Raw genomic sequence first — 19,142 nt, 5'->3', positions numbered from 1 at the left:
TCATGTTTGGCGAGCCCCTGATGTACCTAAACAGTGGAAACCCACCACAATCGACACCATTTTGGAAACTAGACCCCTTATGGAACTTATCTAGATGTATGTTGAGCACCTTGAACCCACAGGTGCTTGACAGAAGTTTATAGCGTAGATCCATGGAAATAAAAAAATCATTTTTCCCGAATTTTTTTTAGTTCCATATTTTGTATTTTCACAAGGGCAAAGTGAGAAAATAGACACCAAAGTTTGTTGTGCAGTTTCTCCTGAGTTCACTGATACCCCATATGTGGTCGGAAACTACTTTGGAGGCACAGTGCAAAGCTCAGAAGGGAAGTAGTGCCATATTATAGTGCAGATTTTGCTGCACTTGTTTGAGCAGGGGTGGGCAATTAATTTTGCCATGGGGCCGCATGAGAAATTGGGATGGTTTTAGAGGGCCGGACTAATATAGTTACCGTATTTTTCGGAGTATAAGACGCACCGGACCATAAGGCGCACCCCAAATTTGGGGTGAAAATTGCAGAAAAAAAAGATTTTTTTTTATAAGATGGGGGTCCGTCTTATTGTCCGAATTTACAGTATCTTACCTGAGGGCTGGCGGTGGCAGAGCAGGGTCACATGAGGCATGGTGTCGGCAGAGGTGGGGTGATGCGGTGTGGCGTGCACCTGAGCAGGGTCCCTTCCTGCTTAGGTGGGCGACGCCACGGCCAGGTGTCCATGGGGCGGGGTTGCAGCAGTGGTGTGGCGACGGCAGAGGTGCGGTATGGCGTGCGCAGGGTCCCTTCCACTGGTGAGGTGACGCAGCGGCCCGGAATTCAATGTAAGCAGCAGAGCCGGGTTGAATATCGGTGGCGGCGGCTATCTTCCCAAGGCCGCGTGTGCGCAGATGGAGATCGCGGTGGCCATTTTCCTGAAGCCGAGATCAAACTCTGCTTCAGGAAAATGGCCGCCGCGATCTCCATCTGCGCACGCGCGGCCTCCCGCGGCCATTTTCCTGAAGCCCCGTGAAGCAGAGCACTCCATCTGCGCATGCGCGGCCTCGGGAAGATACCGGTGATCAACCCGGCTCTGCTGCTCACATTGCACGTGACGTACAGAGCTCGGGGCCTTCACTCCAGCCGCCAGCGGTCCTCCTCAGAAGCGGCTGGCCGAGCGGTGCCGAGGGTGGCTGTCAGAAGTGACAGCTAGCTGGCGGGCCGTTTAAAATCATCAGGCGGGCCGGATCTTGCCCAGGTCTGTGTTTGAGGGTGCCATGTTACATTGGCAGAGCGCCTGAGGTGCCAGAACAGCAGAACCCCCCATAAGTGACCCCATTTTACCAAATAAACCTCTCATTGAATTCATCTAGGGGTGCAGTGATTGTATTGACAACACAGGTGTCACAGACTTTTATACCATTGGGCAGTGAAGAAAAAATAATTTACACTTTTACCACCAAGATTGTGTTAGCTCCAAGTTTTTACATTTTCACACTGGGAAATGGTAAAAATGGCACCAAAATATGTCCCACAATTTTTGCTGAATGTTGAAATGCCCCATATGTGGCTGTACAATACTACTACATACTGAGTGACTCAGGAGGGACAGAGCGCTATTTGTCTCCTGGAGCGCAGATTTTTCTAGACTAGTTTGTGGATTCCTTAAAAAGAGCCCCTAAGTGCTAGAAAAGCAGAATTCCCCCCCCCCCCCCCCCCCCAAGTGACCCTATTTTGGAAATTTAGCCCTTTGGGAATTTGATCTACAGATGTAGTGACGATTTTGACTCCATGGGTGTTTTCCGGAAACAAGCAGCAGTGGCTGTTGCTGAGTGGAAATTGCAAACTGCCAGTGTAGTGACCAGTATGTTGAAGTAGTTACCAGTACATTATGCCTAGCTCATGCACCTGTAAATTAGGCGGGCTATTAGCACTGCAGAAATGCCAAACATGTGGGTGCTATATGTGGTTTAAGCACACTGGGGCTCAGAAGGGAGGGGGGGCATTTGGATTTGGGAGCACAGAATTTGCTGAATTCCTTTTGGTGTGTGAGCAGCCATTTCGCTTTTCCAGAGCCTTTGTGCTACCAGTAACAAGGAAACCCTCTATATTTCCGTTAACAGATGACATCTGAGTGGGGACCTGCTTTTTTTGTAGATTGAGTGGAATCTTTTATTGGAAACATTTTACATAATGTTTGGGATCAGTTATCCGGCTCTCTACGCTGAGCACTTACTTTGAGGTTTCCATCTAAATCTGAGTGACATGATTCAGATGAAACCCTCGATGGATCCATTCACTATAGTGAGGCAGCAGTTACTCTAGACTCTATCTAACCTCTGTTATTTTCAGAAGTGCACAAAACTGTGGCTGACGGCAGTTTAATGCAATCCTAAAAAGACGGACACCGCCAGATTACAGGTGAGATGGCGTCCACAGTGCCTCTATCTGACTCATTATAGGGAATCTTCAGCCAGAGGTTCTGTTTGAATCATGTATTTCAGAGATTTCCACAGAAACCCCGGTGTAAGTGCTCAGCGCAGAGCGCAGGATAAATGTGCGTCGAGCCTTATTTAGTTTTATTTATTTTTAATGCCGTTCCTCGTGCGGTGTAAGTAATTAGGCGACTTCATTCTTCGTGTCGGTGCGACACCAGATTTATATTGGGTTTTTAGATTTGGCTGCTGTCACACACTAAAAGACGCATTTTATTGTGAAAACTAGTTTTTACATCACCATATTGTAAGAGCTATACATTTTTTATATGTTGGCCGACAGTCATGTAAGGGCTTGTTATTTGTGGGACGAGCTGACCTTTCTATTGGTACCATTTTCGGGCACATGACCTATTTTGATTGCTTTTTATTCCGATTTCTGGGAGACAGAATTTACAAAAACCAGCAATTCAGGAATTGCTTTTTGTTTCTAGGTGTGCTAAAATTGGTAAGGCAGCTATATTCTGCATGTCAGTACGATTACAGCTATACCTCCTTTTATATGTTTTTTTTAAGTTTTGGTGCTTTTACGCAATAAAAACTTTTATAGAAGAAAATAATTTTTGAATCGCTTTAGTCTGAGTTATAACTTTTTTATTCTGCTGATGGAGCTGTATGGCGGCTTGTTTTTTGTGGGACCATTTATATTTACATCTGGGTTTTTTTTAGATCGCGTTTTGTTGCACCTTTTGGTTCAAGCGGTATGATAAAGCATTGTTTTTTGCCTCATTTTTTATTTTATTTTTTATGGTGTTTACTGAAGGGGTTAACTAGTGGGACAGTTTTATAGAGTGGGTCATTACGGACACAGCGATACCAGATGTGTGCTTTTAGTGTCTTTTTTATTTACTTACATAAATGTATTTATTGGAAAAATGCTTATTTCTTTTTCCTTTTATTTAGGGATTTTAAAAAATATATTTTTATACTTTTATAATAATTTTTTTTCTTACATTGTCTCAGGATGAGACATTACTGTATTACATCAGATCGCAGATCTGACACTATGCACTGCAGAATATCAGATCAGGATGTGACATACAGCAAATGAAATATGCCAGCGCCTGCTCTCTGCAGGCGTTCACAAGCCACTCTACCTGCAGGATCCGAAGGACCTCGCGGCCATCTTGGTGCCAGGGGTCTCCATGCAGACCTTTAGGACATCGCGATGCGATGATGGAATTGCGCAGGAAGCCCCCTCCCTGCGCAATGCTTCTCTGTGCTGCTGTGACTGACTGCCACATCAGAGGGGTTAAATGCCCACGTTTGGTGCTAAAACCAATCATGGGCGTTGCTGCAGGGTGTCAGCTTTTACAGCTCAGTGTGAGGCCGCGCGATCGCGGTGCCACACTAGTACTGCTCTGGGCACGAACGCACCTCCCGCAGAGCAGTACTAGTGCGTCGAATGACGCTAACGGGTTAACCCCTTTCTGATATTAGGCGTACGGGGGACCGCGGCCGGGTGTCATCTGACTCTCGCTGCTGACATCTGGCACTATGTCACGGACCGCTCCTGGCACATTAACCCCCGGAACACTGCGATCAAAGATGATTGCAGCGTTCCGGTGGCATAGGGAAGCATCGCGCAGGGAGGGGGCTCCCTGCGTGCTTCCCTGAGACCCTCGGTACAGCGCGGTGTGATCGCGTTGTACCGAGCGTCTCCTCCCTGCAGGCCCCGGATCCAAAATGGCCACGGGGCTCCTTCCGGGTCCTGCAGGGAGGTGGCTTTCAAGCGCCTGCTCAGAGCAGGCGCCGGGAAGCCTCCCTGCAGTGCCTGTTAGATCGCTGATCTGACACCGTGCACTGCAAAGTGTCAGATCAGCGATCTGTCACTATGCTATGATGACTATGATGACCCCCTCTGGGTCAAAGTATATATATATATATATATATATATATATATATATATATATATATATATATATATATATATATATATATATATATATATATATATATATATATATATATATATATATATATATATCTCTATCTCTATATATATCTCTATCTCTATATATATATCTCTATATATATATCTCTATATATATATATCTCTATATATATATATATCTCTATATATATATATATCTCTATATATATATATATATCTCTATATATATATATATCTCTATATATATATATCTCTATATATATATATCTCTATATATATATATCTCTATATATATATATCTCTATATATATATATATCTCTATATATATATATCTCTATATATATATATATATATATATATATATATATATATATATATATATATATATATATATAATATCTCTATATCACAAACAGCAGCACGTGCATGACTCTAGGCCATGTGAAAACACTAACAAATATTCAATATGAATTATACTTCTCAAAAATATTTTTCATAAATTTTTTTCAAAAATTTTTTTCATAAAACTTACAGTAATAGATAAAATAAAGATTCTTAGTGCATAAATTGGCCAATTCATGTGTGCCCATCAACCACGGCAAGGTGATCTCCCTCTACCGTACATGCCACCCTTGGGCCACCAGCCTACAACTATGGACAAAACATGTCACTCTCGGGCTAAGCCTACAATTTCTGGGCAGGTAGAGCTCATTACCGCCACCTGCAAGGTCAATGAGAGTAGTGCAAGATCAGTCTGGAGGCAGCCGCATCCAGTGACTAAATAGAGAAAAAAAACAATCAGCTTTCCTAATGTGAACACGTGCACGCTGCTAAACTGCATCATATAGATGAAAAAGAACACAGACTGATCTTGCACTCCTCCCATTGACCTTGCAGGCGGCGGTAATCCGAAGTGTAGGGCCACGTTCACTGCACTTGCAGCTCATTTTCATAAAGTAAACAATTACATGGGAATTGAACAAGAGATTGAAAAGCAAGAGGTATGATGTTTTATTCTGAATTACAGCCTAACACAGATTAGATCAGTGTTAGACAGGTTCCCTTTATTCCTGCTGACAGGTTCCCTTTATTCCCTTACCAACATCCATGGTACATGTACAGGGCAGGTCAGGAGCGGGTGTATAGTGCTAATTTACAGGTAGAGCCCACCCCATACCTGACAGGCAGTGGCTGTGACACACGGCCTGTCATCGCAGAGCTCTATTAACAGCCAGATTGTGGCTGGGCTTTAAAGGAGACCGGGAGTTTTGCAATGTACAGCAATAAAATGGCACAAGCGATCACTTGGTTGCAGGTTCAAGTCCCCTAAGGGGATTACCAAATATAGTAAAAAGTAAAAATGAAGTGTTTTAAAAAATGATGAAAAAAATAAAAAAACAAATATTTGTCACCCTCATTTTCTCACATTAATAGGAATCAACCTGATTGGTAAACCCAGTAAACAGAAAAAAATCACAACTCCTCTTGCAAAAAACAAGCCCTCATATGTCTATGTGGACAGAAAAATAAAGTTATAGCTCTTGGAAGAGGAGGGAAAAAAAGCAAAAGCAAAAAAATGGTTAAGGCCAAAGGGGTTTGCTAGGTTTTGAGTTTGATAGTTCCCTTTCTTCTCCTACTTTCGTTTAAAGGGAACCTGTCAAATGTTTTGGCCGATATAAGATATGACCATCACCTTTCAGGGCTTATATACAGCATTCTATAATACTGTATATCTTAACCAGCGTGACCTGTAAGAGAAGAAAAATAACTTTTATTATACTCACCTGAGGCGCGGTCCGGTCTGAGGGGTGTCGCTTTTCTTGGTGCGGCGGCTCCCATCTTCTTATGATCGCTGCCCTCCTGCTTGCCTGCTTGCTTCTTGTGGCTGAAGCTTCGCTGCATCATCCACACAGTCTCCTCGGCACCGCTCTCCTGCGCAGGCGTACTTATCTGCCCTGTTGAGGGCAGAGCAAAGTACTGCAGTGCGCAGGCATCGGGAGAGGTCAGAGAGGCCCAGCGCCTGCGCACTGCAGTACTTTGCTCTGCCCTCAACAGGGCAGATAAGTACGCCTGCGCAGGAGAGCGGTGCCGAGGAGACTGTGTGGATGATGCAGCGACGCGTCATCTACACGAAGCAAGCGGGAGGGCAGCATCGCAACAAGATGGGAGGTGCCGGACCAAGAAGAGTGACACCCCTCGGACTGGACCGCCCCACAGGTGAGTATAAGTTATTTTTCTGCTCTTAGGCTACTTTCACACTGGCGTTAACTGCAATACGTCGCAATGCGTCGTTTTGCCGAAAAAAACGCATCCTGCAAAAGTGCTTGCAGGATGCGTTTTTTCTGCATTGACTAACATTAGCGACGCATTTGCGACGCATTGACACACGTCGCAACCGTCGTACGACGGCTGCGCCGTGTTGTGGCGGACCGTCGGGAGCAAAAAACGTTACATGTAACGTTTTTTGCGCCCGACGGTCCGCTTTTTCCGACCGCGCATGCGCGGCCGGAACTCCGCCCCCACCTCCACGCACTTCCCCGCACCTCACAATGGGGCAGCGGATGCGCTGGAAAAATGCATCCGCTGCCCCGTTGTGCGGCGGAGACAACACTAGCGTCGGGGACCTCGGCCCGACGCACTGCGACGGACCGAGCCCGACGCTAGTGTGAAAGAAGCCTAACAGGTCATGTTGGGAGCTTATATACAGCATTATAGAATGCTGTGTATAAACCCTGAAAGGTGATGGCCGTATCTTATATCAGCCAAAACTGATGACGGGTTCACTTTAACTCCCTCCTCCACTCCCCGGTGCATCCCTCTGTTATATGTGTGTGTATGTTTAGAATTTTTCGTTACCCCTGTTTGTATTACCTTTTTAGTCTGGTTGGTGTACTACAGTACACTACTACTCCCCTCTTCCCTGGGTTGGGGAAAGGGGGTACAGACTGAAGGAGAATTCAGTAGCTAAGGCAAGGTACATGACCCCAGTGTCTTCACCATCAGAAATGATCTGGAGAACAGGGCAAGCTAGGGCGCCCCTAATGTTAGGCACAGGGAAGGAGTCCCTGGTCCTGGGACACCCGACATCAGTCATGATTAGTGATGAGCGATACCGTCCGATACTTGAAAGTATCGGTATCGGAAAGTATCGGCCGATACCGGCAAAGTATCGGATCTAATCCGATACCGATACCCGATACCAATACAAGTCAATGGGACTCATGTATCGGACGGTATTCCTGATGGTTCCCAGGGTCTGAAGGAGAGGAAACTCTCCTTCAGGCCCTGGGAACCATATTAATGTGTAAAATAAAGAATTAAAATAAAAAATATTGCTATACTCACCTCTCCGACGCAGCCTGGACTTCAGCGAGGGAACCGGCAGCGTTGTTTGCTTAAAATTCGCGCTTTAACTTCCTTACTTGAAGTCCCGGCTTGTGATTGGTCGCGCGCCGCCCATGTGACCGCGACGCGACCAATCACAGCAAGCCGTGACGTAATTTTAGGTCCTTCAGGAATGCGCGCGTCTCCTGCCTCCGTGACGTCACGGCTTGTGATTGGTCGCGTCGCCCATGTGACCGCGACGCAACCAATCACAACGCCGGAACGTAATTTTAAAATCCTGAAGGACCTAAAATTACGTCACGGCTTGCCGTGATTGGTCGCGTCGCGGCCACATGGGCGGCGCGCGACCAATCACAAGCTGGGACTTCACGTAAGGCAGTTAAAGCGCGAATTTTAAGCAAACAACGCTGCCGGTTCCCTCGCTGAAGTCCAGGCTGCGTCGGAGAGGTGAGTATAGCAATATTTTTTATTTTAATTCTTTATTTTACACATTAATGTTGTTTCGATACCGATACCCGATACCACAAAAGTATCGGATCTCGGTATCGGAATTCCGATACAGCAAATATCGGCCGATACCCGATACTTGCGGTATCGGAATGCTCAACACTAGTCATGATACTCGCTAAAGGAAAATTCTGCCATACATCACGAAAACAAACTATCATTTTGTATGGTGTCAAGTTGAATTCATGTATAATACTTGTATTGACGTATGATGTGTCTGTGAAGCCAAGCCACTTATGCTATGGACGGCAGTTTATGGTCTTGTCCTTTCCTAAATCTGAGCATTTTTCATATTTTCGTTCACCTTACACAGTGTGGGTAATGGACTGACATTTATTTGCCTGATTCATAATGTGTTATTGAGTAAAACTATTGATTCCAGGTCTGGGAGATTACTTGGCATAAAGGGGGATTCTGCTGAGACATTTATCGCATGTCAATAAAATATTCAATAATTACTTATTGATAGTTGTGGGACCAGCACAGTGAAAGTGAAAAGCATTGAGGAGCATTGCTTGTTTCCAGATCACTCCTGAATTTGTGTATGATCACAAAAGCTTCTATATTGCAAGTTTATGGTGTAGCCTCTGTCTTGTTGCTTAGCTGAATATTTAGTGCGCACCCATGTACATGCATTCTCCTGCCTCTTGGTATTTTAATGAATGTTTTTAGTTTTCATGAATCTCCTCCAGTCTAAATCTAATGTTTTATTTTTCTCCTAGGCAGCTGTAACAGAGGTGCAGTTTGGTCCGATGAGACTCCACCAAGATCAACTTCAGGTATTGCATAAAAAGCAAAAAGAAATGGGGCCCGGACATCCTTAGTATTAAATGAATGTACAGGTGCACAGATACGCTATGTGGCCAATATACAAACATGTACATAGGTGATGCATGAGCACACTGCGATTTAAAATCAATAAAAGCAAAGAAGCATGCCACCTACAGTGGTGTGAAAAAGTTTGCCCCCTTCCTGATTTCTTGTTCTTTTGCATGTTTGTCACACTTAAATGTTTCTGATCACCAGACAAATTTAAATATTAGACAAAGATAACACAAGTAACGACAAAATGCAGTTGTTTTTTTTTTAATAAATATCTGTTATTAAGTGAAAAAGAAATCCAAACCTACAGGGCCCTATTTGAAAAAAGTGTTTGATCCTAAACCTAATAACTGAATAGGCCACTCTTAGCAGCAAAAAGTGCAATCAAGCGTTTGCAATAACTGCCAATGAGTCTTTTACAACATGCAGGAGGAATTTTGGCCCACTCATTTCTGCAGAATTGTTGTAATTCAGCCACATTGGAGGGTTTTACAAGAATGAACCGCCTTTTTAAGATCATCCCATGGCATCTCAATCCGATTAGGCTACTTTCACACTAGCGTCGGGAACAACCCGTCGCTGCGCGTCGGGCCGACGTTCCCGACGCTAGTGTGGTCTCCGCCGCACAACGGGGGCAGCGGATGCATATTTCCCACGCATCCGCTGCCCCATTGTGATGTGCGGGGAAGTGCGGGGAGGTGGGGGCGGAGTTCCGACTGCGCATGCGCGGTCGGAAAAAGCGGACCGTCGGGAGCAAAAAACGTTACATGTAACGTTTTTTTCTCCCGACGGACCGCTACCATACGCCCAAACGCCGCCAAACGCATTCACCGTTTGGAAATGCGTCGCAAATGCGTCGCAAATGCGTCGCTAATGTTACTCTATGACGAAACAACGTATCCAGCAAAAACTTTTGCTGGATGCGGCGTTTCGCAAAAACGACGCATTTGCGACGTATTGCAGTTAACGCTAGTGTGAAACTAGCCTTAAGGTCAGGACTTTGACTAGGCCACTCCAAAGTCTTAATTTTGTTTTTCTTAAGCTACTTAACCCCTTCATGACCCAGCCTATTTTGACCTTAACCCCTTTCTGACCTCGGACGGGATAGTACAACCGAGGTCAGATCCCCTGCTTTGATGCAGGGCTCCGCGGGGAACCCGCATCAAAACTGGGACATGTCAGCTGTTTTGAACAGCTGACATGTGCCCGCAATAGTGGCGGGTGAAATCGCGATTCACCTGCCGCCTTAACTAGTTAAATGCCGCTGTCAAACTCAGACAGCGGCATTTAACCGGCGCTTCCGGCCGGGCGGCCGGAGATGAGCGCATTGCCGACCCCCGTCACATGATCGGAGGTCGGCGATGCTTCTGAATAGTAACCATAGAGGTCCTTGAGACCTCTATGGTTACTGATCCCCGGCAGCTGTGAGCGCCACCCTGTGGTCAGCGCTCATAGCACACCTGCATTTCTGCTACATAGCAGCGAACATCAGATCGCTGCTATGTAGCAGAGCCGATCGTGTTGTGCCAGCTTCTAGCCTCCCATGGAGGCTATTGAAGCATGGCAAAAGTAAAAAAAAAAATTAAAAGAAATATAAAAGTTTAAATCACCACCCCTTTCGCCCCATTCAAATAGCCGCGTTCAGAATCGCCCGATCTATCAATAAAAAAAAAAAGCATTAACCTGATCGCTAAACGGCGTAACGAGAAAAAAATTCGAAACGCCAGAATTACGTTTTTTTGGTCGCCGCGACATTGCATTAAAATGCAATAACGGGTGATCAAAAGAACGTATCTGCACCGAAATGGTACCATTAAAAACGCCAGCTCGGCACGGAAAAAATAAGCCCTCAACCGACCCCAGATCATGAAAAATGGAGACAGTACGAGTATCGGAAAATGGCGCAATTTTTTTTTTTTTTTAGCAAAGTTTGGAATTTTTTTTCACCACTTAGCCACCTAACATGACTAGGTTATTTTTTATCTATGAACTCGTACTGACCTGGAGAATCATAATGGCCAGTTTTAGCATTTAGTGAACCTAGCAAAAAAGCCAAGCAAAAAACAAGTGTGGGACTGCACTTTTTTTTGCAATTTCACTGCACTTGGAATTTTTTTCCCGTTTTCTAGTACACGACATGGTAAAACCAATGATGTCGTTCAAAAGTACAACTCGTCCCGCAAAAAATAAGCCCTCACATGGCCAAATTGACAGAAAAATAAAAAAGTTATGGCTCAGGGAAGGAGTGGAGCGAAAAACGAACACGGAAAAATGGAAAATCCCAAGGTCATGAAGGGGTTAATGACTTGGCCGTTTTTGCAATTATGACCAGTGTCCCTTTATGAGGTAATAACTCAGGAATGCTTCAACAGATCCTAGCGGTTCGGAGATTGTTTTTTCGTGATATATTGGGCTTCATGTTAGTGGTAAATTTAGGTCGATCATTTTTGCGTTTTTTTGTGAAAAAAATGTTAATTTGGCTAAAATTTTGAAAATTTCGCAATTTTCAAATTTTGAATTTTTATTCTGTTAAACGAGAGAGTTATGTGACACAAAATAGTTAATAAATAACATTACCAACATGTCTACTTTACATCAGCACAATTTTGGAAACAAAAGGTTTTTTTGCTAGGAAGTTATAAGGGTTAAAATTTGACCAGCGATTTCTCATTTTTACAACGAAATTTACAAATCCATTTTTTTAGGGACCACCTCGCAGTTGAAGTCAGTTTGAGGTGTCTACTTGGCTGAAAATACCCAAAAGTGACACCATTCTAAAAACTGCACCCCTCAAGGTGCTCAAAACCACATTCAAGAAGTTTTATTAACCTTCACAGCAGCAGAAGCAACATAAAAGGAAAAAATGAACATTTAACTTTTTAGTCACAAAAATGGTCTTTTAGCAACAATTTTTTTTTATTTTCCCAAGGGTAAAAAGAAACTGGACACCAAAAGTTATTGTACAATTTGTCCTGAGTACGCCGATACCCCATATGTGGGGGGGGGGGAACCACTGTTTGGGCGCACGACAGGGCTCGGAAGGGAAGGAGCACCATTTTACTTTTTCAATGAAAAATTGGCTCCAATCTTTAGCGGACACCATGTCACGTTTGGAGAGCCCCTGTGTGCCTAAACATTGGAGCTCCCCCACAAGTGACCCCTTTTTGGAAACTAGACCCCCCAAGGAGCTTATCTAGATTCATAGTGAGCACTTTGAACCACCAGGTGCTTCACAAATTGATCCGTAAAAATGAAAAAATACTTTTTTTTTTCACAATTTCTCTTAGCCTCAATTTTTTCATTTTCACATGGGCAACAGGATAAAATGGATCCTAAAATGTGTTGGGCAATTTCTTCTGAGTACACAGGTACCTGACATGTGGGGGTAAACCACTGTTTGTGCACACGGCAAGGCTCGGAAGGGAAGGAGCGCCATTTGACTTTTGAATGAAAAATTAGCACCAATTGTTAGCGGACACCATGTCGCGTTTGGAGAGCCCCTGTGTGCCTAAACATTGGAGCTCCCCCACAAGTGACCCCATTTTGGAAACTAGACCTCCCAAGGAACTTGTCTAGTGTGGTGACCACTTTAAACCCCCAAGTGCTTCACAGAAGTTTATATCGCAGAGCCGTGAAAATAAAAAATCATTTTTTTTCCTCAAAAATTGTTTTAGCAAGCAATTTTTTTTTATTTTCACAAGGGTAACAGGATAAGTTGGACCCCAATAGTTGTTGACGAGTTTGTCCTGAGTATGCTGATACCCCATATGTGGGGGTAAACCACTGTTTGGGCACACGTCGGGGCTCGGAAGGGAAGTAGTGATGTTTTGAAATGAAGACTTTGATGGAATGGTCTGCGGGCCTCACGTTGCGTTTGCCGAGCCTATGATGTGCCTAAACAGTGGAACCCCCCCACAAGTGACCCCATTTTGAAAACTAGACCCCCCAAGGAACTTATCCAGATGTTTGGTGAGCACTTTGAACCCCCAAGTGCTTCACAGAATTTTATAACGCAGAGCCGTGAAAATAAAAAATCTTTTTTTTTCCCCACAAAAATATTTAGCCCCCATTTTGTTATTTTCCCAAGGGTAACAGGAGAAATTAGACCCCCAAAGTTGTTGTGCAATTTTTCCTGAGTACGCTGATACCACATATGTTTGGGTAAACCACTGTTTGGGCGCACGTCGGGGCTCGGAAGGGAGGGAGCACCATTTGACTTTTTTGAACGCAAGATTGGCTGGAATCAGTGGTGGCGCCATGTTGCGTTTGGAGACCCCTTATGTGTCTAAACAGTGGAAACCCCTCAATTATAACTCCAATACTAACCCCAACACACCCCTAACCCTAATCACAACCCTAACCCCACCACACCCCTAACCACAACCCTAACCCCAACACACCTCTAACAGTAATCCTAACCCTAACCCCAACACACCCCTAATCCTAACCACAAGCCTAATCTTAACCCTAATTCCAACCCTCACCCTAATTTCAACCCTAACTCTAATTCTAAACCTAAGGCTATGTGCCCACGTTGTGGATTCGTGTGAGATTTTTCCGCACATTTTTGAAAAATCCGCAGGTAAAAGGCACTGCGTTTTACCTGTTGATTTACCTCGGATTTCCAGTGTTTTTTGTGCGGATTTCACCTGCGGATTCCTATTGAGGAACAGGTGTAAAACGCTGCGGAATCCTTACAAAGAAAGTAAACCAAAAAGAGAAAAGAGACATACCAAAATTAGGGGAACACCCTAGATATAGTAATATATAGAAAAAAGTTTATGAATTCCAATCCAAACAACACATACCTTATGAACAATAGTTACATAAAAACATGAGGATTAAAACATCAATAGAAAAGACCACCTTAAGAGAGAGGAGGGAGGTGTGAAAAAAACCCCAGTCCAAGGGTAAGGTGCACACGAATGCTCAATATAATTAGATAACTATACTTAATACAAAAAATACAAAAAATACACTTAGTACGTAAGATTATTGTAGGACATGACAGAATATACTGAGAATACTGGCATACAAGGTAAAAAATTCCATGCCCACAAGAAAAGTGGGAAACGATGCCCCAATTGACTAGTTCTAATCAGGAATATAATACCACCATATACCTATATGTGGAAGATCCACTGAATTAGATGGACCCTATGTGACCAGCCAAACTTCATAATAACAATGTGGTATATATACACTCACCGGCCACTTTATTAGGTACACCATGCTAGTAACGGGTTGGACCCCCTTTTGCCTTCAGAACTGCCTCAATTCTTCGTGGCATAGATTCAACAAGGTGCTGGAAGCATTCCTCAGAGATTTTGGTCCATATTGACATGATGGCATCACACAGTTGCCGCAGATTTGTCGGCTGCACATCCCAAAGATGCTCCATACAAGGCAGGATGGATCCATGCTTTCATGTTGTTTACGCCAAATTCTGACCCTACCATCCGAATGTCGCAGCAGAAATCGAGACTCATCAGACCAAGCAACGTTTTTCCAATCTTCTACTGTCCAATTTCGATGAGCTTGTACAAATTGTAGCCTCAGTTTCCTGTTCTTAGCTGAAAGGAGTGGTACCCGGTGTGGTCTTCTGCTGCTGTAGCCCATCTGCCTCAAAGTTCGACGCACTGTGCGTTCAGAGATGCTCTTAGGCCTACCTTGGTTGTAACGGGTGGCGATTTGAGTCACTGTTGCCTTTCTATCAGCTCGAACCAGTCTGCCCATTCTCCTCTGACCTCTGGCATCAACAAGGCATTTCCGCCCACAGAACTGCCGCTCACTGGATTTTTTTTCTTTTTCGGACCATTCTCTGTAAACCCTAGAGAAGGTTGTGCGTGAAAATCCCAGTAGATCAGCAGTTTCTGAAATACTCAGACCAGCCCTTCTGGCACCAACAACCATGCCACGTTCAAAGGCACTCAAATCACCTTTCTTCCCCATACTGATGCTCGGTTTGAACTGCAGGAGATTGTCTTGACCATGTCTACATGCCTAAATGCACTGAGTTGCCGCCATGTGATTGGCTGATTAGAAATTAAGTGTTAACAAGAAGTTGGACAGGTGTACCTAATAAAGTGGCTGGTGAGTGTATATAACAATAGGCCACAGGCTGGCTTGTCCAACACCCAGTATCAATAATGACCAGATATATACCGCCTGCGTGTGGCTAATAGGCACATGACATATGTGGCCGGGCCCCTCAGCTTAAACAAATGACAGAAATATACCTGATGCAGTAAGATATGATATGTTGAGCAGGCATAGAAAACAGGTACAAGTGCCCACCGTAACCATCCATAAAGAAGTATGCTGTTATATGCATACAACATTAGCCAAATATGCAGCTAAAGAGCTACGATACAAATACATGGGGGGAAGGTGGATACATGACCTGAAAAAGCAAGACGGAGCAGTCAATTGTAGCTGAGACCTCTGCCGACCTAAATAGCCACACCGCAGATCCCATTATACATGTCCATGAGAAAAGTGTGCACAGCCCCGGAAAAGGTCCAGGGGGGATTAAGAACCCGACGCGTGTCGCCACCGCTGTGGCTTCATCAGGGGTAGAAAGTGGTATGCGCCATTGGACTCGAATATTACACTTTAAATACTTTACCCGATAGCACGAGATCCAGAACAGCTGTAGAGGAAGACGCCGAATGCGACCGGAAGTGACATCGCACCGGAAGTAGGATGAGGTGTACACTTCACACCTAGGTGTGCCAATATGGTGGCTTGAAAGTCATACAGCGCATGCGCATAATACATCATAGAAAATCCCTGTCAGTAGTGAAAAAGACCGCCCGCCTGTAATGATGCGATCTGTACGGGAAATCACAGCGCTGCTACAGCCACATACCACACATTATATCAATCATGCTTTTTACCGCACTCCGAGGGCTGACTAATGTACATGCGTAAAGAACTAGGTGCTATGATATTACACGGGACTTTACACAGGAATTCAAGAGGTTATTGTAAGGATATCTCTATCCATAGGAAAGTGTAAACACACATACGTATCCTGCTGTGAGTGTACAGTTGGTGTGGAAGACACCGGTACTAATAGGACGGTAAAAGAACCTCCTATTGCACCGGCATATAACCACTAACATATAAATACGGCGCTGCATATCAAAAATGACGCCAAACAGGAGACTGTATCTTGTCCGTATCAATGTGTGCAGCTCTATATCACACAAAACTAAAGCCAAAGGTGAAGAACATCTGAAAATACGAAAATTTATTGGATGGCCAACAGGCCCAAAAGCGAAGAAAAAAGGAACCGACAAAATCCCAAAGGGCAGAGTATACAGAAACGAAGTAAGTATATGTATTCTCATAAGTCAATAAATCAAGAAATTGTTAGATCAGATCGAGAAAAAAACCCCTTAATTGGTACAAAAATAATCATTTTAACGGATTCAAGGCCCATTACTTTAAAGCTGGAGGTTTTTCCACGATGTCTGTCCAGAAAATGCGCGGCCACTGATGTTAACGTTTTATTCTTTTCTCGATCCCTCTGGGCCGTAGAGATGTTGGAGAGCTGTTGTTGCATCCTTCTCCTTATTTCCTGCGTCGTCTGTCCCACGTAGATTTTTGGACAATCACAGAATATAGCATAGACCAGATTACGTGATCTACATGTGAAGAATTCCTTGGGTTGAATCTGGAAAGACAGAGTAGACACTGAAAAACCATCTTGCGCAATCATGAACTGGCATATATTGCAATTGCCGCATGGATAGGAACCGTAGGTCCTCCTGCCACCCTTAAGTCTGGTAACTGGTCTTTGGTAATGACTGTGACACAAATTGTCCTTAAGGTTTTTTGCTCTCCTCGCCACCAAGCAAGGAGAAGAAGAAATGATTGGGATAGTTCTCACATCACTCATAAGAATGCCCCAATTGTTTTCCAAAACATCTCGAATATCCGACCACTGATTGTTAAAAGTTGTGATCAACGAGAGTGGGCGAGAGGAGTCACATACCTTCTTCTGGGACAAATTCCTTCTATCTTGTTGGCATGCATGTTGGTATGCCTTGGAGATGCTTTTCTTTGGGTATCCCCTTCTTTTGAACCGTTCAGAAAGGTCCTTCGATTGTTCCACGAAATCAATTTCTTTGCTACAATTCCTCTTGAGCCGAAGAAATTGACCTTTCGGTATGCCATCCTTAAGATGCCGTGGATGGAAACTGGTGTAGTGGAGGAGACTGTTTGTTGACGTTGCTTTCCGATATAGAGTACAGACAATGCTCGACCGCTCCATAGAGAGTTTGATGTCTAGAAATTCTATTGTAGAGTCTGAAATGGTAGATGTAAGCTTAATGTTATGAACATTACAGTTGAGATTTGCAATGAAGTCGTTACATGTTTCCAAAGACCCCGTCCATAACATCAGGATGTCGTCTATATATCTTTGCCAGGCCAACACATTAGAATTGAAGGCCTGATGTTTATAGACGACCGTCTCCTCCCACCACCCAAGAAAAAGATTAGCGTAAGAGGGTGCACACCGTGCACCCATGGCGGTGCCAGAGATTTGCCTATAGAACCTTCTATCGAACACAAAATAGTTTTTGTCTAAGATAAAGTATAGAAGCTTCAAAATGAAACTATCGAGTTCTCGAGGTCGATCTGACATTTTTTCAAAAAAATAGCTAGTCGCCCGCATACCTGCTGGATGTGCAATATTTGTATAAAGGGACTCGACGTCCATGGTGACAAGAAGGGTCCTTTCAGGGATCACCAGCTCCTCCACAAGTTGCATCAGGTGAGTAGAATCCCTTGTGTGGGATCTCAAGGTGGTGACAATTGGCTGTAAGAAATGATCCACATAAATACATGGCCGTTCGAAAATGCTGCCAATACCGGACACAATAGGTCTGCCCGGTGGTTCTATTATAGACTTGTGGACCTTGGGCATTGCGTAAAAGGTAGGAACAATCGGGGAAGGGGTAGTCAAAAAATCTGCCTCTTTTTTTCGTTATGATGTTCTCTTGGACAGCCATTAGAATGAGTGAGTCAATTTGTCTTTTAAAAAAATCAGTGGGGTCAGAAGGTAGTGGAGAGTAATACTGGCCATTACTTAGTTGGCGGGCGATCTCCCTCTGATATTGGTCATGGGGCCATAACACCACGTTACCCCCCTTGTCCGCCTCTCGGATAACAAAAGCAGCATTTCTTTTCAAATTTTGTAATGCAAGATTTTCCCTCTTACCGAAGTTATGTCTATGACGGTCCAGCTTCAATTGATCAATATCGTAGCAGACCCTATCGAAAAAGATCTGGACTGCAGGAAACAAGGAGAAAGATGGGGTGACTTGGGATGGCAGTCTCCTGGTGAATCTTCTATTGCCACTAGGTGTCTCATTATTCTCCAATAGTTCCAAGAGATCACAGAAGACTTGTTTTTCGTCATCCGGGAGAGAGTCTACAAGAGATGGCTGATGGTAAAGTAATTTAAACGTAAGTAAATCTACGTGGGACAGACGACGCAGGAAATAAGGAGAAGGATGCAACAACACCTCTCCAACATCTCTACGGCCCAGAGGGATCGAGAAAAGAATAAAACGTTAACATCAGTGGCCGCGCATTTTCTGGACAGACATCGTGGAAAAACCTCCAGCTTTAAAGTAATGGGCCTTGAATCCGTTAAAATGAACATCAGGGGAGGTGATATGCATAACCTCCTACTCCGATGCGAAACCAAGTGGATATATGAACTCCAAAGTCTTTCACCCAAGGGTCTGAACGAAGAATTGTTGTTTACAGGATACTACAAACAACTATAGACTTTTTTTCTATTCTTCTTTCAATCTTTAATATCGTCTATATGTGTTTTTCGTATAATTGCATATGTGATAGTTTCCCTAATGATGATGTGTATATATATATATACCTTGGCATTTATATTTATATGACCAGCTAAATTTATATCTAGTGAGCCAAGTTAAGAATTGTACCCCGTGTTTGGGTTCACTAATATATGTGACCAGCCAAACTTCCGAACAGGGGGCGATGCCTACATATTTATATGTGTTTTTTTCCGCTGTTCGGATCAACTTCTATCAGTAAAAGTGTTCCTTTCCGGT

At 43.9% G+C, this 19,142-nt stretch overlaps 1 protein-coding gene across 10 annotated transcripts in view; it reads left to right on the top strand.

Annotated features, from left to right (window-relative positions):
- Nucleotides 1-19,142, top strand: part of LOC143775481 (high affinity cAMP-specific and IBMX-insensitive 3',5'-cyclic phosphodiesterase 8A-like) — a 534,058-nt gene that overhangs the window by 325,198 nt on the left and 189,718 nt on the right. For 8 of the 10 annotated variants that reach the window (XM_077263660.1, XM_077263664.1, XM_077263663.1 and 5 more), the window contains one exon: nt 8,937-8,993. The exons of the other annotated variants lie outside the window; for them this stretch is intronic. In XM_077263660.1, the coding sequence (XP_077119775.1) occupies nt 8,937-8,993 (57 nt within the window). The remainder of the gene's footprint in view (nt 1-8,936; nt 8,994-19,142) is intronic. 10 annotated transcript variants of the gene reach the window in all.

The sequence above is a fragment of the Ranitomeya variabilis genome, chromosome 5, assembly GCF_051348905.1.
Source record: "Ranitomeya variabilis isolate aRanVar5 chromosome 5, aRanVar5.hap1, whole genome shotgun sequence".
NCBI lineage: Eukaryota > Metazoa > Chordata > Amphibia > Anura > Dendrobatidae > Ranitomeya > Ranitomeya variabilis.
The sequence above is the reverse complement of the archived record's forward strand: the minus strand, read 5'-3'. Positions and strand labels throughout refer to the sequence as shown.